At 51.2% G+C, this 24,312-nt stretch overlaps 1 protein-coding gene across 1 annotated transcript in view; it reads right to left on the bottom strand.

Annotated features, from left to right (window-relative positions):
- LOC144676422 (maestro heat-like repeat-containing protein family member 1) overlaps positions 1 to 24,312 on the bottom strand; it is a gene marked incomplete at its 3' end in the record, with an annotated part of 59,457 nt that overhangs the window by 18,624 nt on the left and 16,521 nt on the right. Inside the window, exons 8-19 of the mRNA XM_078536841.1 lie at positions 22,891 to 22,969; positions 17,353 to 17,466; positions 14,932 to 15,005; positions 13,588 to 13,710; positions 11,927 to 12,037; positions 10,739 to 10,883; positions 9,390 to 9,427; positions 8,398 to 8,539; positions 6,329 to 6,381; positions 5,957 to 6,070; positions 5,252 to 5,371; positions 3,476 to 3,598 (exon numbers count right to left, since the gene is read on the bottom strand). Coding sequence (XP_078392967.1) covers positions 3,476 to 3,598; positions 5,252 to 5,371; positions 5,957 to 6,070; positions 6,329 to 6,381; positions 8,398 to 8,539; positions 9,390 to 9,427; positions 10,739 to 10,883; positions 11,927 to 12,037; positions 13,588 to 13,710; positions 14,932 to 15,005; positions 17,353 to 17,466; positions 22,891 to 22,969 — 1,236 coding nt within the window. The remainder of the gene's footprint in view (positions 1 to 3,475; positions 3,599 to 5,251; positions 5,372 to 5,956; positions 6,071 to 6,328; positions 6,382 to 8,397; positions 8,540 to 9,389; positions 9,428 to 10,738; positions 10,884 to 11,926; positions 12,038 to 13,587; positions 13,711 to 14,931; positions 15,006 to 17,352; positions 17,467 to 22,890; positions 22,970 to 24,312) is intronic.

Here is a 24,312-nt window from a genome sequence, read left to right as displayed (position 1 = left end):
CCAAACTGAGCGTCAGTGAGCAGGTTATTGCTAAGCAAGTGCCACTTGATAGCACTGCTGATGACGCTTTCCATCACTTTACTGATGATAGAGAGTAGTCTGATGGGGCTATAATTGGCCGGGTTGGATTTGTCCAGCTTTTCATGTACAGGACATATCTGGGCAATTTTCCACATTGCTGGGTAGATGTCAGTGTTGTAGCTGTATTGGAACAGCTTGGCTAGAGGCGCGGCAAGTTCTGGAGCACAAGTCTGCAGTACTATTGCCGGAATGTTGTCAGAGCCCATAGCCTTTGCAGTATCCAGTGCCTTCAGCTGTTTCTTGATATCACCTGGAGTAAATCGAATTAGCTGAAGACCAGCATCTGTGATGCTGGGGACCTCCGGAGGAGGCCGAGATGGGTCATCCACTCGGTACTTTGTTGCGAATGCTTCAGCTCTATGTTTTGCACTGATGATTTGGGCTCCTCCATTATTGAGGATGGGAATATTTGTGGAGCCTCCTCCTCCAGTGAGTTGTTTAATTGCCCACTACCATTCTCGACTGGATGTGGCAGGACTGCAGAGCTTAGATCTGATCCGTTGGTTGTGGGATCGCTTAGCTCTGTCTGTCACTTGCTGCTTATGCTGTTTGGCATGCAAGTAGTCCTGTGTTATAACTTCACCAGGTTGACACCTCATTTTTCAGTATGCCTGGTGCTGCTCCTGGCATGCCCTCCTGCACTCTTCATCGAACCGGGGCTGGTCCCCTGGCTTGATGGTAACGGTAGAGTGGGGGATATGCCAGGCCATGAGGTTACAGATTGTGTTCGAGTACAATTCTGCTGCTGCCCCACAGCGCCTCATGGATGCCCAGTCTTGGGTTTCTAGGTCTATCCTATCCCATTTAGCACAACGATAGTTCCACACAACATGATGCTGGGCATCCTCAATGTGAAGACACGACTTTGTCTCCGCAATGACTGTGCAGTGGTCACTCCTACCGATACTGTCATGAACAGATGCATCTGCGGCAGGCAGGTTGGTGAGGATGAGGTCAAGTATGTTTTTCCCTCTTGTTGGTTCCCTCACCACCTGCAGTAGACCCAGTCTAACAGTTATGTCCTTTAGGACTCAGCCAGCTCGGTCAGTAGTGGTGCTACCGAGCCACCCTTGGTGATGGACATTGGAGTACCCCACCCAGGGTGCATTCTGCGTCCTTGCCACCCTCAGTGCTTCCTCCAAGTGGTGTTCAACAAGGAGGAGCACTGATTCATCAGCTGAGGGAAGGGGGTATGTGATAATCAGCAGGAGGTTTCCTTGCCCATTTCCTCCCCCACTCTACCATTTGACCTGATGCCATGAGACTTCATGGGGTCCGGAGTCGATGTTGAGGACTCCCAGGGCAACTCCCTCCCGACTGTATACCACTGTGCCGTCACCTCTGCTGGGTCTGTCCTGCTGGTGGGACAGGACATACCCAGGGATGGTGATGGTTCTGTCTGGGACATTATCTGTAAGATATGATTCTGTGAGGATGACTATGTCAGGCTGTTGCTTGAATAGTCTGGGAGACAGCTCTCCCAATTTTGGCACAAGCGCCCAGATGTTAGTAAGGTGGACTTGCCAGGGTTGACAGGGCTGAGATTGCCGTTGTCGTTTCAGGTGCCTAGGTCGATGCCGGGTGGTCCATCCGGTTTCATTCCTTTTTTTGGTGACTTTGTAGCGGTTTATTACAAGTGAGTGGCTTGCTCGGACATTTCAGACGGCATTTAAGGGTCAACCACATTGCTATAGACCAAGCCAGGTAAGGACGACAGATTTCCTTCCCTAAAGGACATTAGTGAACCAGATGGGTTTTTACAACAATCAGCAATGGTTCCATGGTCATCATTAGACTTTTAATTCCAGATTTTTATTGAATTCAAATTTTACCATCTTCCACAGTGGGATTTGAATCCTGGGCTTTATAAGTAGGGGCAAAGAGTACAAAAGCAAACAAGTTATGTTAAACTTATATAAAACACTGGTTCGGCCTCAAGGGGAGTATTGTGTCCAGTTCTGGGCACTGCACTTTAGGAAGGATGTGAAGGCATTAGAGAGATAGTAAAGCTTCACAAGAATCGTTTCAGGGATGAGAAACTTCAGTCACGTGGGCAGGTTAGAGAAGTTGGGACTGTTTACCTTGGGGGAAGAGAAGGCTGAGAGGAGATTAGATAGAGGTGTTCAAAATCATGGGGGGTCTGGACAAGAGTAGATCGGGAGAAATTGTTCCCACTCATGAAAGGGTCAGGAACAAGCGGGCACAGATTTAAAATAATTTGGCAAAGGAAGCAACGGAGACAAGAGGGAAAACATTTTTACGCAGCAAGTGATTAGGATCTGGAACGAGTTAACTCTAACAATTGAGGTTAAGTACGTGCAGTTGGAGCGCACTGATTGGACGCTTGCTTCAGCACATAAAGGGACACCGATTGACACAGGGTATGGGTTGAGCGAGGAGGTATATACCTGCAGTGTTTCACTCTGTCAATAAAGTATCAAGTAAAGAATGGCTCTGGTTTTATTCCCTCATCTGGTTATCAGGAATTTAGCAGAATGCATTGTCTGGGAGTGAACAAAGAACAAAGAAAAGTACAGCACAGGAACAGGCCCTTCGGCCCTCCAAGTCTGCGCCGATCATATTGCCCGTCAACTAAAACATTTTGCACTTCCAGGGTCCGTATCCCTCTATTCCCATCCTATTCATGTATTTGTCAAGCTGCCTCTTAAACACCACTATCGTACCTGCTTCCACCACCTCCTCTGGCAGCGAATTCCAGACACTCACTACCCTCTGTGTAAAAAACTTGCCCCGCACATCTCCTCTATAGTTTTCTCCTCTCACCTTAAATCTACGTCCCCTAGTAATTGACTCTTCCACCCTGGGAAAAAGCTTCTGACTATCTACTCTGTCCATGCCACTCATAATTTTGTAAACTTCTATCAAGTCGCCCCTCAAGTGTGGTGGAGGCAGATTCAATCATGGATTTCAAAAGGGAATTGAATTATTATCTGAAGGGAAAACTTTGCAGGGCTGTGGGGAAAAGGTGATGGAACGGCACTAACAGTTCTCTTGCAGAGAGCCAGCACTGACAATGACGGGCTGAATGGCCTCCTTCCATGCAGTAATCATTCTGAGGTTCAGCTGGCTTGTTGGTGGTGGGGGTGGAGTGGCTCTTGTCTCAGTGCAGTACATGGGCTGGACCTCAGGCTTGGCTGTGTGTTTGGGAGAGGGGCGGGGAAGGAGAAGGTAGAGACTACAATGCCCCCATGGTCGATTAGTTTGCCAAATCTCAGCTCAGACCCAGTCATGGGAGTTTCCGGTTCTGGGTTTAGGGCTGGTGGTGGGGGAGAGAGAGAACAGCAGCTGGTAAGAAAGATGGCGGCATGGGGAGGGGGATGGAGAAATAACCAAGTGCAATGAATAGAGAGAGATCCCAGCCAATAGCACTTACCTTGAGAATGTGGAAGAGGCTCGGTGACTTCTTCAAGATGTCGGACTTGCCAAAATCCTCCAACTTGGCCAGAGTGTCGTTCAGGTGAGTCTTGGCACAGAATCCAATGCAGACAGCAACGCCCTAAACCAAGCAACCAAACTCCATTAAACCCAAGAAAGAGCAAACTTGCACTTGCACCATTCTCGGTCTCAGGACACCCCAAAGCACATTCCAGCCAATGAAGTGTAGAATATATTGGAAAATGTGGCAGCAAATTTGTGGAGAGCAAGATCCCACACATGACAATCAGATCGTCTATTTAAATGATTCTTATACATATTGGCTAGGGGACCAGGAGAATTCCTACACACTTCTTTCAAGGCTGGCTGTGGGATCTTCACATTCCGCCTGAGGGCCGACAGGGGCTCAGTTTAATTCCTCCTCTAAAAGAAGGCACCTGCTGCAGTGCGGTGCTTCCTCAGGACTGCCCCACCCAACGGTGTGTTGCTCCCTCGGCACTGACCCTCTAACAGTGCAGCACTCCCTCGGTACTGACCCTCCCACAGCGCGGCGCTCCCTCAGCACTGACCCTCCGACAGTGCGGCGCTCCCTCCGCACTGACCCTCCCACAGTGCAGCGCTCCCTCAGTACTGACCCTCCGACAGTGCGGCGCTCCCTCAGCACTGACCCTCCGACAGTGCGGCGCTCCCTCAGCACTGACCCTCCGACAGTGCGGCGCTCCCTCAGCACTGACCCTCCGACAGTGCGGCGCTCCCTCAGCACTGACCCTCCGACAGTGCGGCGCTCCCTCAGCACTGACCCTCCGACAGTGCGGCGCTCCCTCAGCACTGACCCTCCGACAGTGCGGCGCTCCCTCAGCACTGACCCTCCGACAGTGCGGCGCTCCCTCAGCACTGACCCTCCGACAGTGCGGCGCTCCCTCAGCACTGACCCTCCGACAGTGCGGCGCTCCCTCAGCACTGACCCTCCGACAGTGCGGCGCTCCCTCAGCACTGACCCTCCGACAGTGCGGCGCTCCCTCAGCACTGACGCTCCGACAGTGCAGCACTCCCTCAGCACTGACGCTCCGACAGTGCGGCACTCCCAATACTAATTGCATTGGCCTGGATTATGTGCTCTAGTCTCCAGAGTGGGGTGATTTTCTGATTTATGTGAAGTCTCCCCAATAGTCACCTCTCTATGATGAATGTTAATTGTGTCACACACACTGGCCTCCAACTCAGAAGGTTCAAGCTGCACCATGGGATGCACAGTAGCAGCAGCAGTGTGTGCACCATCTACAAGATGCACTGCAGGAACTCACCAAAGCTCCTTCGGCAGCACCTTCCAAACCCATGACCATTACCATCTAGAAGGACAAGGGCAGCAGACACATGGGAACACCATCGCCTGCAAGTTCCCCTTCAAGTCACTCACCATCCTGACTTGGAAATATATCGGCCGTTCCTTCACTGTTGCTGGGTCAAAATCCTGGAACTCCCTCCCTAACAGCACTGTGGGTGTACCTACACCACATGGACTGCAGCGGTTCAAGAAGGCAGCTCACCACCACCTTCTCAAGGGCAATTAGGGAGGGGTAATAAATGCTGGCCCACCCAGCGATGTTCACATCCTCCAGCCCCATTTAATAGGCTGTATCAGATCGCAAAGGTTTTCATCCTAATCTGTGTCCTGGGCTCCTGCGCAATGAGATACACTCTCCCCTGGCTGCACTGCACCTTCCACTTACCAATGCCATAGATTGTAGCAGACGGTGCTGCTGGGGTCTCTCACCTCTCTCTCCAGGGGTTCGGCATGTCTGACCGTCTGCAGAATCTCCATCAGCTGCTTCCTCACCACGTCGGCGGACAGAGTCTGTCGCAGCACCACGCCAGTACACTTATATAGGAAGCCCTGGTGGGGGGAGGGGTGGAAAGAGAGGAAGGAAGCCATTAATAACCAACTGTAGGCACGGCAACACTCCTAAAGTACACCGCGAGGAGAGTGTACTCACACAGCAGAGCTCCCACTAACACGGCATCAACGGCGAGATTCACACCCAGAATATTTCACCCACTCACTCAATCATTTACCCCCCCCTCCCATCCCCAGGGATACGGGTACCCAGACAGACCCCGTACCCCCCAGCTACCCAGACGTACCCCGTACCCCCCAGCTACCCAGACGTACCCCGTACCCCCCAGCTACCCAGACGTACCCCGTACCCCCGGCTACCCAGACGTACCCTGTACTCCCGGCTACCCAGACAGACCCCTGTACCCCCGGCTACCCAGACGTCCCCTGTACTCCACCCCCTCCCCTGGGACTAGGGGTGCCTGGACCCACCCCTATGAATATATGTAGATCCACCCTGTGACCTGGGATTTGAGGGCCACGGTGGGGGGGACCCTGTACCCCCTCCAGGATAGGGGCACCTCCCCAGGATACGCCCTCTCCTCTCTCGGAGAGATGCACGTTCCCCTGGTCCCCCAATCTCACCTTCTCCTGGGGGTGGCTGTTGTAGCTGCAGAGGTGTCTGGTCATCTCCTCGCTCAACTGGCTGCTCCACATCTCATCGCCGGGATTGACGGCCTCCAGACTCTTGGACAGTAACTGGGAGGAGGTGGGGGGGGGTGGGGAGAAAAAGTCACTCATTATTAATGACCAGTTGGGGGGTGGGGAGAGGGGGTTGGGGGTGTGGGGGGGCTTCAACCACCCCCCCCAATGATAGGAGCAGTAACAACACATTCACAAGGGCCTTTGCAGAACCAAAGGTGCTCAGAGCTTGGCAGAGATTTGCCCGGAGATCCAACAGGACGCCACAGTGTGAAAGCTTTGTAAATGTCCGAGTTTACTCGCTCTCTGACTCACCAGCAGCAGCTTATCCTCCCATTGTCGCTGGGGTAAGGAGTCCTCGGAATGCCCTGCAAAGAACAAATACCCGTCAGCCAATTATCATTGAGAAACTCATTCCTGCGAGGCAGAGTTGGGGCAAGTGGACGAGGAGGGGTGAGGACTCCTCAGAGCATCTGACAGCTGGTTACTCCTTCAATCCAGCCAGTCTGGAGCTCACAGATCTTCAAGCTGTGGCCCACTAGGTCTTTCATCCCAACCTCAATAACTCTCTCCCCCAAAGCACGTCCCCCTTCAGATGCTCTCCATGTCTCAACATCAGAACAAGAGGAGACCATTCAGACCCTTCGGACTGTTCCATCGCTCAAACGGGAAATCCAGGTATCCATGAATCAGGGAAAGTTAGTGCGCAGCTACAGAAGTGACTAGGAAGGCAGATGGAACGTTGGTGTCTACTGCAGGGGGAAAGGAATATAAAAGGAGGGAACTTTTACTGCAGCTGTACAGGGCCTCGGTGAGACCACATCCAGAGTAGTGTCCAGTTTTGCTCTTCTTACTTAAGAAAGGAAATAACTGCATTAGCAGTTCAGAGAAGGTTCATGACTGTATGGTGGGATGAAGGGTTTATCTCATGAAGAGAAGTTGAACGGGTGGAGCCTATACTCACTGGAGTTTAAAAGAACGAGAGGTGACCTTATAGAAACGTACAATATCCTGAGGAGACTTGACAGGGTGGATGCTGAGCAGATGTTTCCTCTTGTTGGAGAGACTAAAGCCAGGGAACGGAGCTTAAAAATAAGGGATCTCCCAGTGAAGGCAGAGATGACGAGAAATTATTTCCCTCAGGGGGTCATTAGTTTGTGGAATTCTCCTCCTGAGAACAGTTGAGGCCAGGTTGGTGACATTTTTTAACGTTGAGTTAGATCGATTCTTGAGGGAGCGCTGCGCTGTCTGAGGGCGAGCTGAGCAAGGATGGGGGTCCATGCTGTCGGAGGGTCAGAGCTGCTTTAAACCCCGATCCGCCTCTCAGCACACAACCCCCCCCCCATCCCCCACCTCCCCGCCTCACATTGCCTCCTCCCCCCTCCCTATCCACCCCTCACTCCTCTATCTACCAATATCTTAGCTGCTGTCAGCTCAAAGGCCAATCAGCTTATTGATGGTAAAATGTTGGCCAAGTCTCAGAGAATTCCCTGTGTTTCATCCACTTGTGCCAGTGGATTTTCCCCACAGAACCTTACAGCATATAAGAGGCCAATCGGCCCATCACATGTGTGTCAAAAACCATCTAATTAATCCCACTTCCATGTTCTTTCCCCATAGCCCTGCAAATGTTTCCACTGTGGGTGTTGATCCAATTCTCTTTTGATATTTAATATTGCTGAAAAGAGAGGCATATTGTCAAAGCTTTTCATCCTGCACTCATCAGGACAAACACAAGAACGCCAAATTTCAAAGCATCACAACCTACAAGAGAAAAGGGCGCTGACTGGTGGGCAAGCCAACTCTGACTGGCTGAGGCGTTGCCATGGAGAACCATAGTTCCAATCAGCACCCTTTTTTCCTGTCGTATAAATTGCTGGGATGGTTTGAAATTTGGCATTCTTGCATTTGTCCTGTTGAGTGTGAGGCGAAAAGCTTCAGCAACATGTCTCTCTTTTCATCAAGATTCAAGTTCTGTACTAGCGAGTGACTGGTTTTATTGAATCACTTTCCACTGCCCCATCAGGTCGCGCACTCCAGATCTCAGCACCCCGCAGCGCAAAACATAACTCTCACCTCCCCCTCTGCTTCTTTTGCCATTTAATCCCGGCTGAGTCACCTGAGCAGGTGTTTAACGCACTAGGGAAAAACTCCACCAGCGGCCAGTACCACACTGTGTGGCAGCCTAGATACTGTGTTCCTGTACTTGGGGGGTGCAGAGTGGAGTCTCTGCTTTCTCCACCTCCTCAGTTAGGGAGCCTCTGTCAGTCCACCCGTCAGCCGTGAACCAAGGGAGCTTTCAGTCACTGACATTAGGCTGGGAACGCCACTGATTCCCAATGTCCCCTCTCCCGCCCTGGAACAAGTACTCGGGAGCCCCGTACCTTCCAAGTGTTGAATGAGTGTGGGGAGCTCCTCGTTCCAGACCCTCACCACCCGGGGGTGGATGATAGGGGCAGCGACCTGCAGGAATCTCAATGCTGGGATCCCTCGCCCCCTCCCCCTGTACGGGAATGAAGAGACCACCTGGGGAAGGCAAGAAGAAAGCAGGGTTAGAGCAATGTCAGTCACTGCGTTAACACACAGGGGGTAGACTGGGGGGGGTGATGACCGGGGGGACACTGCAGACCCCTGACCCTCTCAGACAGAAAACTGCAAAGTGTCAGCAACTCAACCAGGAATCTGGCAGCTCGGTGTTAAACAAGAGATGGTGAAACGAAATAGAAAGGAGAGACAATGAGAGGGAGGGAGGGGGGGTGAGGGAGGGAGGGGGGGGTGAGGGAGGGAGGGGGGGGTGAGGGAGGGAGGGGGGGGTGAGGGAGGGAGGGGGGGTGAGGGAGGGAGGGGGGTGAGGGAGGGAGGGGGTGAGGGAGGGAGGGATGGAGCGAGCGATGGAGCGAGGGTGAGGGAGGGAGGTTGAGGGAGGGAGTGAGCGAGCGATGGAGGGAGGGTGAGGGAGGGAGGGAGCGAGCGATGGAGGGGGGGTGAGGGAGGGAGGGGGGGTGAGGGAGGGAGGGAGGGTGAGGGAGGAGGGAGCGAGCGATGGAGGGAGGGAGGGTGCGTGAGTGAGTGAGTGAGGGAGGGTGAGGGAGGGAGGGTGAGGGAGGGAGGAAGGGTGAGGGAGGGAGGGAGCGAGCGATGGAGGGAGGGTGAGGGAGGGAGCGAGGGTGAGGGAGGGAGGGAGGGAGTGAGCCATGGGGAGAGACAGACACACAGGGACAGAGCTGAAACCCCCTCACCCAGTCTGACAGCAGCAGCTCAGGGAGTTTGCTCAACACAACAGCTAGTCTGCAGCAAAACCCAGCAGGGTGTCGAGAGAGAGAGAGAGAGAGAGAGAGAGAGAGAGAGAGAGAGAGAGAGAGAGAGAGTAACTCACCAATAGCCGTGTCAGCAACGCCTGAGGTTTGGGCAGATCTAAGATTGGAAGAAAAATAAAAATAAAATCAAGAGTTTTCACATCATTCTTCAGACCATTAACTAGACCTCCAAATCCATAAAAGCTCCATCTCATTCAGGGCATCAATTCTGTTCAACTCAACGTGACAGGTCGATCTCCGCCTGTCACTTTAAGGCTGAGATTTCCCTCCAAGAACAAACCCAGGTCGCTATTTACAATTAGCTTTCAGATTTTGCATGTTCATCAACCACAATGGCCCTGGGAACAGAACATCTCATCAAACACTCCCAGGACAGGTACAGCACGGGGTTAGATACAGAGTAAAGCTCCCTCTACACTGTCCCCATCAAACACTCCCAGGGCAGGTACAGCACGAGGTTAGATACAGAGTAAAGCTCCCTCTACACTGTCCCTATCAAACACACCCAGGACAGGTACAGCACGGGCTTAGATACAGAGTAAAGCTTCCTCTACTCCGTCCCCATCAAACACTCCCAGGACAGGTACAGCACGGGGTTAGATACAGAGTAAAGCTCCCTCTACACTGTCCCCATCAAACACTCCCAGGACAGGTACAGCACGGGGTTAGATACAGAGTAAAGCTCCCTCTACACTGCCCCCATCAAACACTCCCAGGGCAGGTACAGCACGGGGTTAGATACAGAGTAAAGCTCCCTCTACACCGTCCCCATCAAACACTCCCAGGGCAGGTACAGCACGGGGTTAGATACAGAGTAAAGCTCCCTCTACACTGTCCCCATCAAACACTCCCAGGACAGGTACAGCACGGGGTTAGATACAGAGTAAAGCTCCCTCTACACTGTCCCCATCAAACACTCCCAGGGCAGGTACAGCACGAGGTTAGATACAGAGTAAAGCTCCCTCTACACTGTCCCCATCAAACACTCCCAGGGCAGGTACAGCACAGGGTTAGATACAGAGTAAAGCTCCCTCTACACTGTCCCCATCAAACACTCCCAGGACAGGTACAGCACGGGGTTAGATACAGAGTAAAGCTCCCTCTACACTGTCCCCATCAAACACTCCCAGGACAGGTACAGCACGGGGTTAGATACAGAGTAAAGCTCCCTCTACACTGCCCCCATCAAACACTCCCAGGGCAGGTACAGCACGGGGTTAGATACAGAGTAAAGCTCCCTCTACACTGTCCCCATCAAACACTCCGAGGACAGGTACAGCACGGGGTTAGATACAGAGTAAAGCTCCCTCTACACTGTCCCCATCAAACACAGATTAACTAATTGATGAGCTGGACAGAACTACATCTGATCCTCATATATTCCGGATAAAATTCCCAATGCACAAACCTCTCTCCTCGTAGTCAAGCCGGAATCCATGGCTGTTGGTTTGCTCTTTCTTTACACCCAGGTATGCCAGGCTGCGACAGACGGGAGCAAGAGCATTCAGGTACTGCACTGGGATCAGAAACTGCAACAGGAACGGCCACAGAACCTGCACAGAGAGAAGGGGCAGTGTGGAGGGAGAAAAACTCAATCACTGTTCAAACACTCAAACGAGGAGCATTGTTTAAATACCTAGAGCAGTTATAAGGAGAGACTGTTGGGACAAGGGTAATCGGTACAGGACAGACATACTTAATGCTGCATTCTGTAAATAAATCTATTATTAATAAGGCAAAGGATTGGGATCTACTTTCATACTTCACCAGCTAGCTTGGGGTCCAATTAACAGTGGCCTCTGCAGAGTTCAGTCTAGGGGGAGGTGGTGGGAAGCGGGAGCAATAACCGAGCGAGGTTCTGTCAACTTAGCCTCACCCTTGGTTCACATCTGTCTGAGTCAACAGGACATTGGTTCAATTCCCACTGCGTAGGCTTGAGAACATACAACAGAACTGAGGGAGTGCCGCACTGTCCGAGGGTCGGCGCTGAGGGAGCGCCGCACTGTCCGAGGGTCGGCGCTGAGGGAGCGCCGCACTGTCCGAGGGTCGGCGCTGAGGGAGCGCCGCACTGTCCGAGGGTCGGCGCTGAGGGAGCGCCGCACTGTCCGAGGGTCGGCGCTGAGGGAGCGCCGCACTGTCCGAGGGTCGGCGCTGAGGGAGCGCCGCACTGTCTGAGGGTCGGCGCTGAGGGAGCACCGCACTGTCCGAGGGTCGGCGCTGAGGGAGCGCCGCACTGTCCGAGGGTCGGCGCTGAGGGAGCGCCGCACTGATGAATTTTGCACATTTCAACCTGGATTAATAACCTGGACTCATGAACACACTTGTCTGTAATTCTTCTGCTCAGTTAGTTAGCAGGGGAGTTCTCTCTGGAGTATTTAACTCTTATTTAATGTAACAAATTCTCTGGTCACATGTCAAATTTCTGCTTGTGGGATCTTGCTATGCACAAGTTGGTTGCCTTTCCTACATTACAACAGTGACAACACTTACAGTTCTTCATTGGCTATAAACACTGACATCCAGAGGATGTGAAAGGGGTACAGAAATGTAATATATGAACTTTCAAACCCCCACAAAGAGAGAGCCAGTTACTGACATTCTCCATCTTCTTCACCGTCGTGGTCAGCAGGTTCAAGATGTTGTCACACATGTTCCTCAGACTCTCGTCCGTAACTTCGTCTGGGTCGTAGCTGCGGGGTTTGGGTGTCTGGGGCGGGGGGAGGAGGGGGAGACAAAGAGATTTTGTATAAATAAACACACCAGGAGAGCAAGGCAGCAAAATCAGAAAAACCTGCAATCCTGCCGAGAAATCACTTACACAGGGAGGGGGGAAGCCGGGCGGGCGGGGAGGGGGAGGGGGAGAGAGCCGGGCGGGCGGGTGGGGGAGGGGGAGGGGGAGAGAGAGCCGGGCGGCCGGGGAGGGGTGGTGGGGGGAGAGCCGGGTGGGCGGGGAGGGGGAGGGGGAGAGAGCCGGGCGGGCGGGTGGGGGAGGGGGAGGGGGAGAGAGAGCCGGGCGGCCGGGGAGGGGTGGTGGGGGGAGAGCCGGGTGGGCGGGGAGGGGGAGGGGGAGAGAGAGCTGGGCGGGCGGGGAGGGGGGGGGGGGGGAGAGAGAGAGACGGGCGGGCGGGCGGGGAGGGGGAGGGGGGGAGAGCCGGGCGGGTGCGGGGAGGGGGAGGGGGAGAGAGCCGGGCGGGTGCGGGGAGGGGGAGAGAGACGGGCGGTGCGGGGAGGGGGAGGGGGAGAGAGCCGGGCGGGCGGGGAGGGGGAGGGGGAGAGAGCCGGGCGGGCGGGGAGGGGGAGGGGGAGGGGGAGAGAGCCGGGCGGGGGGGGGAGGGGGAGGGGGAGAGAGCCGGGCGGGGGGGAGAGAGCCGGGCGGGGAGGGGGAGAGAGCCGGGCTGGTGCGGGTAGGGGGAGGGGGAGAGAGCCGGGCGGGTGCGGGGAGGGGGAGGGGGAGAGAGCCGGACGGGTGCGGGGAGGGGGAGGGGGAGAGAGCCGGGCGGGGAGGGGGAGAGAGCCGGGAGGGGGAGGGGGAGAGAGCCGGGAGGGGGAGGGGGAGAGAGCCGGGTGGGCGGGGAGGGGGAGGGGCAGAGAGCCGGGCGGGCGGGGAGGGGGAGGGGCAGAGAGCCGGGCGGGCGGGGAGGGGGAGGGGCAGAGAGCCGGGCGGGCGGGGAGGGGGTGGGGCAGAGAGCCGGGCGGGCGGGGAGGGGGTGGGGGAGAGAGCCGGGCTGGCGGGGAGGGGGTGGGGGAGAGAGCCGGGCGGGCGGGGAGGGGGTGGGGGAGAGAGCCGGGCGGGGAGGGGGAGGGAACCGGGCGGGGAGGGGGAGGGGGAGAGAGCTGGGCGGGCGGGGAGGGGGAGGGGGAGAGAGCTGGGCGGGCGGGGAGGGGGAGGGGGAGGGGGAGAGAGCTGGGCGGGCGGGGAGGGGGAGGGGGATGGTCGGCCGGGCCGGTGTGGGGGGGGGGGGGGGGGGGGGGGGGGGGGGGGCCAGAAATGCTGCCTTTCAATTGAGATGCTAAACCAATGCCCTGTTTAGTGCCTCAGGTGAACGTGAATCTCCTAGTTATACCATCACAAGTGCATTATTGAATCATCATTGCTATTTGTGGGATCTTGCTGTGCACAAATTGGTTGCCACGTCCCCAATGTTACAACAGTGTCGATATTTAATTGGCTGTTAGGCTCTTTGGGACGTGTGGTGGTGTAGACACTGTTAGGGATACGAGCTCCTCCCTATGGCAGGAATTCGGAGAGTTCCCTACCCCTGGTTCGCAGGGCAGTGCACACTGCCGGATGATGAATTCCACCATGGCCTCGCCTCCCTCCAGCTCCAGGTAATCGTGATGAGCCATAGCACTAATCACCTGGGCCACCATCCGCTTCACCTGCCCAGAGAGAGAGAGAGAGAGAGAGAGAGAGAGAGAGTCACAGAGAGAGAAACAGCCATTACCTTCACACTGAAACCTCGCGCTAAACTGGTGAGGCGATGGAGTCTTGGCAGGTCACCAGACTAGTAATCCAGAGGCCCAGGCTAATGCTCCGGGAACATGGATTCAAATCCCACCAAGGCTTTGCCTGTTGCTCAAAGCTTAGGCCTTCGATGGGCCTAAAGCCGCCACTTTCAGTTCTGAAAAGTGCCCAATCCACCTGGAAAGGCAAGGAATTTCAAAAATTTGAGTGACAGGTGAAGCCAGCTGTTTCACGCTGCTGCTGTGTAGTAGCAACATGATTGGTATTCACCACTAACAGGAGGCTGCCCTCAGGCCAAAAAGACATTCTGCCCATTACACATATGAATAAGGTGGTCCATGAATTTCAGAGCCAGTGTGATGCTAGGCAGGATGTAGACTGTACATCCCAAGCTCAACCAGCCCACGCTTGCAAAACCCTTAACGAAACGTCTATTGTTAGATGCGATTCCGCGATTGGACAGCACTTGCTGAACATCCTGAGTGCGCTAAGGGCGACACAATAAATTTATGATCATCAGTCAAACTCGTAACATGGCTCATTTACACTCACTAGGAGCGACATACACTTCTACACGGGGACCAATGCTCTGTAAACAAAAGGAATATGTTCAAGCCTTGCACCTTTTTGTTTTGAATTACTCGGGAGCTTGGGGAGCCTATAGTTTCCCTGTTGCTTTCTCCGCGGCAACACCTTGGTCAGAGTCAACTCGCCAACCAATCAGCACCCTTTTCTCCTGCAGTTTAAGTGGTCCTGACTGTTTGAAATTTGACGTTCTTGTGTTTGTCCTGATGAGTGCAAGATGAAAAGATTCAGCGACGCGACTCTCCTTTTGGCAACATTAAGAGATTCATTAGGGTAGACAGAGTGAATCATTTTCCTCTGGCGGGGGAGTCCGGGATAGGTGGGTGACCGAACATTAAAATTCAAGTCAGGCTGTTCGGGGTGATGTCAGGGAATCACTTCTACAAACAAAAATCTGGAACCCACTCCCTCAAAATCCTGCAATTGCTGGGGTTCAGTTGGAGCTTTCAAAACAGAGAACAGGTTTTTTTTTATATTTGGCTTAAGGCGGTCGAGGGTGCCTTTACAGGATAGTGTCACTCAGCACTCAAAGGGTTAAGTCCGCGGGTTACCTTGTTGTTGTTGTCCTGGATTGTGAGCTTCACGCCAGTCAGTATCAACGGCTTCTTACTCTCCAACTGTGGAGCTGGGAAAATGGACACGGGAGATAATTAATATCCTGTCTCTGACTGTCACATTTCAAAGTCTGCGCTAGAAAGGAACCAGTCATTTCCTCCCGGCCTTTCACCTCGATTTGCAACGGGCAGAAGCCAGTCTAAAAGCAGTTGCCAATCTACAGTAACTCTGCGGCAATTAGCCTCTTACTGACCGCGACACACCTATTTTGATCCCCAGCCAAAGGGGGGGTGGGGGGAGGGGGGGGGGCGCCAGAGCGTCGAGCTTAAAGGGCCGGGCCACACTGAGCACAAGCCCAACTTTATGACTCAACATCACCAACGTCAACCCAAATCCAAATGAGCAATGCCACAGAGGATCAGCTGGTATGGCGTTAACTCCTATCTGTTGATAAATAGGGCTGCACAAATTCTACTCTAGCCCACCCCACCCATTCCCCAGGGCTCTGTGGGGAAATGCCTTACCCACTAAGACTGAGCCAGGCTAAATTGAAGGGTGCGGGGGTGCCCAGGACCTTTCGAGTTCGCTGTAGGGCGGCCACTGAACACGGGACACTGCCTGGCCAAACCCGGCACACGCAAAAATAATCGTGACCTTCACAATTTCACCGGCATAATTAAATATAACGAGCGCTGCAATTGCGCACTGAATCACTTCACTGACTAAACTTGAATCTTGCTGAAACGTTGCCAAAGTTTTTCATCTTGAGTTCATCAGGACAAAGACCAGAATTGCCAAAGTTCAAACGAAAAGGTTGCTGACTGGTAGAAATTCAACTGCAAACTCACTACCTTTCCTCCTGTGGTACAAATTGGCACGATCGTTTGAAATGTGTGTTTGTCCTGATGAGGGCAAGGTAAGAAGCTTCAGCAAGATTCTGTACTAACAAGCGACGGTTTGATTAAATTTAATTAATAACTAATATAACTAAAAACAATGTAAAGCCAATGGGCCCAACATCGGAGATGACGAGCTGGGATTTTGAATTGGTGAATCGATGAGGACAATGCGTAACTTTCACTGTGACACATAGCGCGAGGGCAGCATCATTAGAACACACACGGCACACGGACAAAAGGAGAGAATCGCAGGCAATCACGCAGCCCGGAAATGATTTTAAATAAGACTGATATTAACCAATGAGGGTGTCCGGGTGACTATCTGGGACTGACCAGCCTCTAACCTTCAGCGGTCGATACCAATGTCACCGTAAAATCATTTCCATCAGTCACCAAGAGTCCACAAATAAGCATCCCATCGGACCTTCCTCAGACCGGGGGTTTCCGAATTCCGGGTACAAGAGTCCCCCGCACACCGGGACGAAGTAGGCCCATCGGAAACCGGACAAACGGACATGCCCAGCTCACCGAGTCGAGATTACTGGGCTGCGATTGGCCCCGGTGATTGTGGATGGAAAGAATGTGGGATGGGGGGGTTGGGATACGGGCACATCTCCAGCTCCACACTCAACCTCCAGATGTTCCCGAGTACTTCACAGGCAATGAAGTCCTTCAGAACTGCAGGCACTGTTTGTAGGAAATGCAGCCAATTGGCGCGTAGCAAGGTTTCTACACACAGCAGTGATGTAAATACACAGAGTATCTGTTTTTTACTGATAGGTTGAGGGAATCAATATTTACCAGGACACTGGGGGGTGATCACCCCTCGTCTTCTTCCAATCATGATGAGAGCGCTCTTACCCACTCCCAATAGAGCAAATGTATCTTCCACAACCATAAGACAACATCCATCCCCCTCCCACCCCAAGTACTGACCTTCCGACAGTGCAGCACTCCCTCAGTACTGACCCTCCCACAGTGCGGTGCTCCCTCAGTACTGACCCTCCCACAGTGCAGCACTCCCTCAGTACTGACCCTCCGACAGTGCAGCACTCCCTCAGAACTGACCCTCCAACAGTGCAGTGCTCCCTCAGTATTGACCCTCAGATAGTGCAGCGCTCCCTCAGTACTGACCCTCCCACAGTGCGGCGCTCCCTCAGTACTGACCCTCCGACAGTGCAGCGCTCCTTCAGTACTGACCCTCCCACAGTACAGCGCTCCCTCAGTACTGGCCTTCCGACACTGCGGCACACCCTCAGTGCTGATCCTCCGACAGTGCAGTGCTCCGTCTGTACCGCACTGCAGCATCAGCCTAGAGCTGTGTTCAAGTCTTTATAGAGTTGGACTTCAGCCCTTGACCCTCTGACTCGAGTGGGGTGGGGGGGGAGAGAGAGAGAGAGTGCCAGTGTTACCCATTGAGCCACAGCTGGCACCTTGTTATTGCCACCCCACCAGCGGGCACCCAGCCCTGACTCAGTGTGGGTTATCGGTTATGTATCGCTGCGATGTTATACGTACAGGCTGAGTTGATGAGGTGTTTGAGAACAGTCAGCGTTCCGATGCGAATTCGCTCATTGTGGACTTCTAACTTCTGCAGGAGGAAGGCAATGAGTCTGTCGGTGTAGGCTCGAGCTGCGAGAGAGAGAAAGAGAAACCACCAGTTCAATGCTGCCTCCATCTACACTGTGGTCAACTAAATGCCCATTCTCACTCCCAATTCACAGCTGCTGTCAGCTCCAACACTCTGCTTTCCCCTGGCAATCACTTGACGTTTTTTTGGGAAGGACAAGTGATTTTTGACCCGATTCCCAAATCTCTCCATCACTGGGGGGGTTTTCCTCACCTCACATCTGGCTCTGTTGTAGATTGACTGATGGGGAGCGATCACAGAATTGGTACAAAGCAGATGGGAGGCCATTCAGCCTATCATGTCTGAATGAGAAATTCACAGTGCCTTCTCCCCGTAACCCTGCACATTCTTCCTTTTCAGATAACAGTCTAATTCCCTTTTGAATGCTTCGATTGAACCTGCTTCCACCACACTCTCAGGCAGTGCATTCCAAACCCTAACCACTCGCTGCGTAAGAAAGTTTCTCTTCATATCTCCGTTGCTTTTTTCACTAATTACTTTAAATCTGTGCCCTTCTCTCTTGTTACAACCACAGCTGATGGTATTGCTGAGCAAGCCAGAGCCCAGAATGAAGTCTGTCTCACTGATCATAAACCTATTTTTTTTTTTAATTGTGAAAACGAGGAGGAAGAGTTACTGGCCTCAAAAGCATAAAACTCCAGTAACACTTTTAGAATTTTAAAAATTAAAAGATTTATTAAAAAGAAAAAAAACCTAAGCACACAAGGTTACACAGTTAAAACAATCTTACAGAACAAACCCCCAAAAAACACGTTTGGTCAAAAGTATACAACGAAACTACCTTTCTGGCAACAACCCCTTATAGATTTTTAACAATAAAAATCCAGTAATATTACCCAAGGCAAGGAATTGTTGTCACTTTAATAGAAGTACACCTCACGGCTTCTCAGACACTTCCCACTCTGAGGCGGAGTTCCAAAAGGAGGTTCAGAAACGAATTGTTTCCTAAAACAAAACTCTCCTTGACTTAACATTGAGTGACTGCTTCCAATTCACAGCTTCTCAGCAGCTCACACACAAGGAAGCTGGCCTTCAGTGGATTCCCCCCCCACAGTAGCTCTCAACAGTTAAACATCCTGATCTTTTTCCTCTTTCCTCTCAGGTTCCATTGTCCTCAAATATCTCTTTGAAACTCAACTTCTCCAAATATAAAAAATGTTCACGTTTTCTATTTTGCCTCCACTTTCAGGTCAGTAAAATGTAATCTACCTTCCCCTGTTTTACTCATGGAACCTCCAAGATACACATGTTCCTTGGCGCCTCTGAATGCCCTTTTGAAATTCAACAGCTGAAAAATCAACTTCCCAATTGATCTCAAAATGCGACTTTCAGATCCAATCTATACACCTGTAACAACCCCCTCATAACATCTCATTACAAATGCACAAACCTAACACCTTTAACTTTTCAATCGCTTAGGCCTCACAATCTGTTTCTCGTAACCTTCCCCGTTTAATTAACCCTGGACACACGCATACACCCATAGCTTTCTACACAGACAACATAATCACAAAGATATAAAAATATCTCTCATCACACTTTCCTGATCTCTTCATCAATGGGAACAGTTTCTCACTATCTACTCATAATTTACTCATAATTTTGAATACGTCTAGCAAAATTGTCTCTCAGCCTTCGCTTCTCCAAGGAAACTTGATAGATGTTTACAAAATTATGAGTGGCATGGACAGAGTAGATAGTCAGAAGCTTTTTCCCAGGGTGGAAGAGTCAATTACTAGGGGACATAGATTTAAAGTGAGAGGAGAAAACTATAGAGGAGATGTGTGGGGCAAGTTTTTTACGCAGAGGGTAGTGAGTGTCTGGAATTCGCTGCCAGAGGAGGTGGTGGAAGCAGGTACGATAGTGGTGTTTAAGAGGCAGCTTGACAAATACATGAATAGGATGGGAATAGAGGGATACGGACCCTGGAAGTGCAAAATGTTTTAGTTGACGGGCAATATGATCGGCACAGGCTTGGAGGGCTGAAGGGCTTGTTCCTGTGCTGTACTTTTCTTTGTTCTTTGTTCTTTGAAAACAGTCCAAATTTCCAATGATACAAAACTTGGGAGGCATTGCGAACTGTGGGGAGGATAGTGTAGAACCTCAATGACAGACAGGTTGGTGGAATGGGCGGACAAGTGGCAGATGAAGTTCAACGTGGAGAAATGTGAAGTAATTAGTTTTGATGGGAAGAACATGGAGAGACAATATAAAATAAAGGGAGCAGAGGGATCCGGGTGTTAGTGGGGAGATGGTAACATAGCACAATCTATCTTCATAACTGTAAGTTCCTCATCCCTGGAATCATTCACGTGAATCTTGTCTGCACTCTCTCCAATGCCTTCACATCCTTCTTAAAGTTTGACACCCAGAACTGGATGCAATACTCCAGCTGAGGCCAAACTTGCATTGTATACAAGTTCAACATAACCTCCCTGCTCTTGTACTCTATTCCCCTCTTAATAACTAGTATACTGTACGCTTTATTAACCAACCTGTCCTGCCACTTTCAATGACTAATGCACATATTTTCTTTTATTAATTATTCTTTCATGGGATGTAGAAAGGCCAGAATTTGTTGCCCAGCCCCAATTGCCCTTGAACTTACTGGCTCACTAGACCATTCGAGGGCAGTTAGGAGTCAACCACATTGTTGTGGGTCTAGAGTCGCATGTAGGCCAGACCAGGTAAGATAAGGATGGCAGATTTCCTTCCCTAAAGGCTATTAATGAACCAGATAGGTTTTTTACAACAATCAATGATACTTTCATGGTCACCATTACTGAGACTAGCTTTCATAGAACCATAGAACACTACAGCACCGAAAACAGGCCATTCGGCCCTTCTAGTCTGTGCCGAAATATTATTCCGCTAATTTCAATTCCAGATTTTATTAATTGGATTTAAATTCCACCCACTGCCGCGGTTGGATTTGAACCCATATCCCCAGTGCATTAGCCTGGGCCTCGGGATTACTAGTTCAGTGACATTACCATTATGTTACCGTCTCCCCGCTAACACCCAGGTCCTTCTGCTCCTGCACCCCCTTTGGAGTTGTATCCTTTATTTTATGCTGTCTCTCCACGTTCTTCCCACCACAACTAATTACTTCACATTTCTCCACATTGAACTTCATCTGCCACTTGTCTGCCCATCCCATCAACCTATGTCCTTTTGAGGTTCTACACTATCCTCCTCACAGTTCACAATGCCTCCAAGTTTTGTACTATCTGCAAATTTTGAAATTGTGCCCAGTACACCAAGTAAGTACACTAAGTAATTAATATACATCAGGAAAAGCAAGCGTCTCAATACCAATCCCCTTGGGGAACTCTACCACAAACCTTTCTCCAGACTGAAAAACATCCCTTAACCACTACTCTCTGTTTCCTGTCACTCTGCCAATTTCATATCCATGTTGCTACTGCCCCTTTTATTCCATGAGGTATAAATTTCCTCAAGTCTGTTGTGTGGCACTGCATCGAATACCTTTTGGAAGTCCATGTATACCACATCAACAGCATTGCCCTCATCGACCCTCCCTGTCACCCCTTTAAAAAAAACTCTAGCAAGTTAGTTAAACATGATTTTCCCTTAAGAAATCCATGCTGGCTTTCCTTAATTAACCCGCATTTTTCCATGCGAATATTAATTGTGTCCGAATTGTTGTTTCTAGAAACTTCCCCACTGTTGAGGTTAAACTGACTGGCCTGTAGTTGCTGGGCTTATCCATTCACCATTTTTTGACAGCTATGATTACTCAACAACTCAATTTTCATGGCATCAAGGGTCTAATGAGGTGACAGAATGTGAACTGAATGGATTAGGATCAGTAATTCCTATGTTTGAGCCAGAATCAGTGACTCACCCTCACGAGCTAGATTCTAAAAGGAACTGATTCCTCCTGGCCATACACAAGTGCTAAATTCTTTCTAGTTTATCTCTGCCTCCCCTTCCCCCCTGCTGGCCTCCTCTCTCTTGCACTGCTGTCTAATTTAACAACCATATTTATGAACAAACAATGTTTCCGTAATGGTTTTCCCAACCACAGGATGTCCCAGCACACTCACGGCCAATCCTTTCTAACCACGGTCACTGCCACAATGTAGCAGCGAACGTGGCAGCTGATTTGCGCACAGCAAGATCCCACAAACAGCAACGAAATAGCAGCCAGTTGGCTGGCGGAAGGATAAACATTGGTCAAGACACTTGAGAATTCCCCTGCTCTCCTTCGAAATAGCGAATGTGGATCCTTTACCTGAAAGAGTGGCCAAGAGATGGGCCTCAGTTTAACATCTCTTCTGACAGCGCAACGCTCCCTCAGTGCTGCACTGGGCGTTCGCGCTTGAATTGTGGGTTCAAGCTCTGGAGCAGGTCCTTGAACCAACAACTTTCTGACCATCACCTGATAACACAGACCTTGAATCTTGCTGAAAAGAGAGACATGTCACTGAAGCTTTTCGTCTTGCACTCATCAGGACAAACACAAGAATGACAAATTTCAAATGACCACAACAATTTATACCAAAGGAGAAAACGATGCTGATTGTTTGGTAAATTGACTCTGATTGGCCAAGGTGTTGCTATGGGGAAAGCAATGGGGAACAATAGGCTCCCCAAGCTCCCAGGTCAAAAAAGATGCGAGGCTTGAACATATTCCTTTAGTTTGCATAGAACAGGTTTCCTGTGTATGAATGTATGTTGCTTCTAGCAAGCATAATGTTGTGTTATGAGCTCAACTGATTATCTTAAATTGGTTCTAGTGTAGCTATTAGCGCACTCAGGATTGTCCAGCAAGTGCTGTCCAACGGCAGAATCGCATCTAACAGTAGACTTTTTGCATTGGGTTTTGTGAGCGCGAGCTGATAGAGTCTGCCTATTATGAAAAGCCAAAAGGAACATGCTAACATAAAAGCAAAATACTGCAGGTGCTGGAAATCTGAAATAAAAGCAGAAACGGCTGGAAAAACTCAGCAGGTCTGGCAGCGGCTGTGGAGAGAGAAACAGAGTTAATGTTTCGAGTCCGATGTGACTTCTTCAAAGCAGAGTCATATTAGACTCGAAACATTAGCTCTGTTTCTCTCTCCCCAGCCGCTGCCAGACCTGCTGAGTTTTTCCAGCACCTTCTGTTTTATTCAGAGGAACATGTTGTTTGTTCCGATCAGTCAATCACTGCTACGTGCAGCCTACATACCTGGCATCACACTGGCACTGAAATCAGCACCCTCATCTCCTGCAGTATAAACTGTGATCGTTTGAAATTTATCATTCTTGTCTTCGTCCTGATTGCAAAATGACACATCTCTCTTTTCAACAACCTGCTGACCCGGAAGAGAGAGCGTGCTACCCACTGAGCCACAACTGACCCAGGGGAGATGCCCGCGCCTCGCCCGAAATACCCTTACCCAGGACGGTGAAACAGCGGAGGACTTCATTGTGATTCTTGACTGCCATGTGATTGCTATAATCCAGCGGGCCACAGACCTGCAAAGAGATAGAGAGTGTGACTGGTGTCATCTCTGGATAGCCCCACCACCTCCAGGACCCCCACATGCAGACCCCACACCCACCCCCCCCCCACCCCAGACATGGTAGCGAGTGGAGAAAGCAGTTCTCTTCACTCTGTGATCAAGAGGTTCCAATCTAGCCCTGACTGATGGGCGTTAAAGGCGCCCTGTGTGTGTATGCAACGTTCAGGGTTCAACACCAACCTGCAAAATCCTCTTGAGAGGAGAAAAGATATTCTTCTATAAAAGGCAAGGAGAAATGAATGCTAAAATTAATAAAACGCCAGTTAGGCCTCAGCTGGAGTAGTGTGCCCCCAATTCTGGTCACCACACTTTAGGAAGGATGTCGAGGTCTTAGAGAGAGCGTGCAGAGGAGATTTACTAGAATAGTACAGGACATGAGTTTAATTTTTTTTAATTCATTGATGGGATGTGGGCATCGCTGGCTGGGCCAGCATTTAGTGCCCATCCCTGACTGCCCTCGAGAAGGTGGTGGTGAGCTGCCTTCTTGAACCACAGTGCTGTTAGGGAGGGAGTTCCAGGGTTTTGTCCCAGTGACAGTGAAGGAACAGCGATATATTTCCAAGAAAGAATGGTGAGTGGCTTGGAGGGGAACTTCCTGGTGGTGGTGTTCCCATATGTCTGCTGCCCTGGTCATTCTAGATGGTAGTGGTCGTGGGTTTGGAAGGTGCTGTCTAAGGAGCCTTTTGTGTACAGACTAGAGAGGTATTGAGTATAAAAGCAGAGAAGACATGCTGAAAAATTATAAAGCTCTGGTTAGGCCACCATTAGGGTATTGCATCCAGTTCTGGTCACCACATTTTAGGAAGGATGCGATGGTCCTTGAGGGGTGTAGAGGAGATTTACCAGAATGGAACTAAAATACCACATCCCTGGAATCAAAGTTAGGATGGAAAAGCAGTGGTTGTTCTGCTTGGAGCATAGGAGATTGAGGGGAGATTTGACAGAGGTGTACGAGATTTTGACAGGTTTAGATAAGGTAGATGAGGAAAACCGCTCCCCTCAGATGATGGTACAAAGACTATGATGGACACTGATTTACGGTCTTGGGCGTGAGATGTAGGGAGGAAGATGGGGAAGAACTAGTTTACACAGCAAGTGGTGATGACCTGGAACCCGCTGCCTACCAGGATGGTGGAAGTGGGAAACAATCCAGGATTTCAGAAGGAAATGGGATGGGCTCTTGAAGGAAATAAACCTGCTGGGCTTCGGGGAACAAGCGGGGGGGCTTCGGGAAGGAGTGCGATGGACTGGACTCCTCCATGGAGAGCCGGAACAGATTATAAACTGGGACAGTTT

Source organism: Cetorhinus maximus, unplaced genomic scaffold (genome assembly GCF_964194155.1).
Source record: "Cetorhinus maximus unplaced genomic scaffold, sCetMax3.hap1.1 HAP1_SCAFFOLD_1588, whole genome shotgun sequence".
Taxonomy (NCBI): Eukaryota; Metazoa; Chordata; class Chondrichthyes; order Lamniformes; family Cetorhinidae; genus Cetorhinus; species Cetorhinus maximus.
This window is presented reverse-complemented; position numbering and strand designations above follow the sequence as displayed.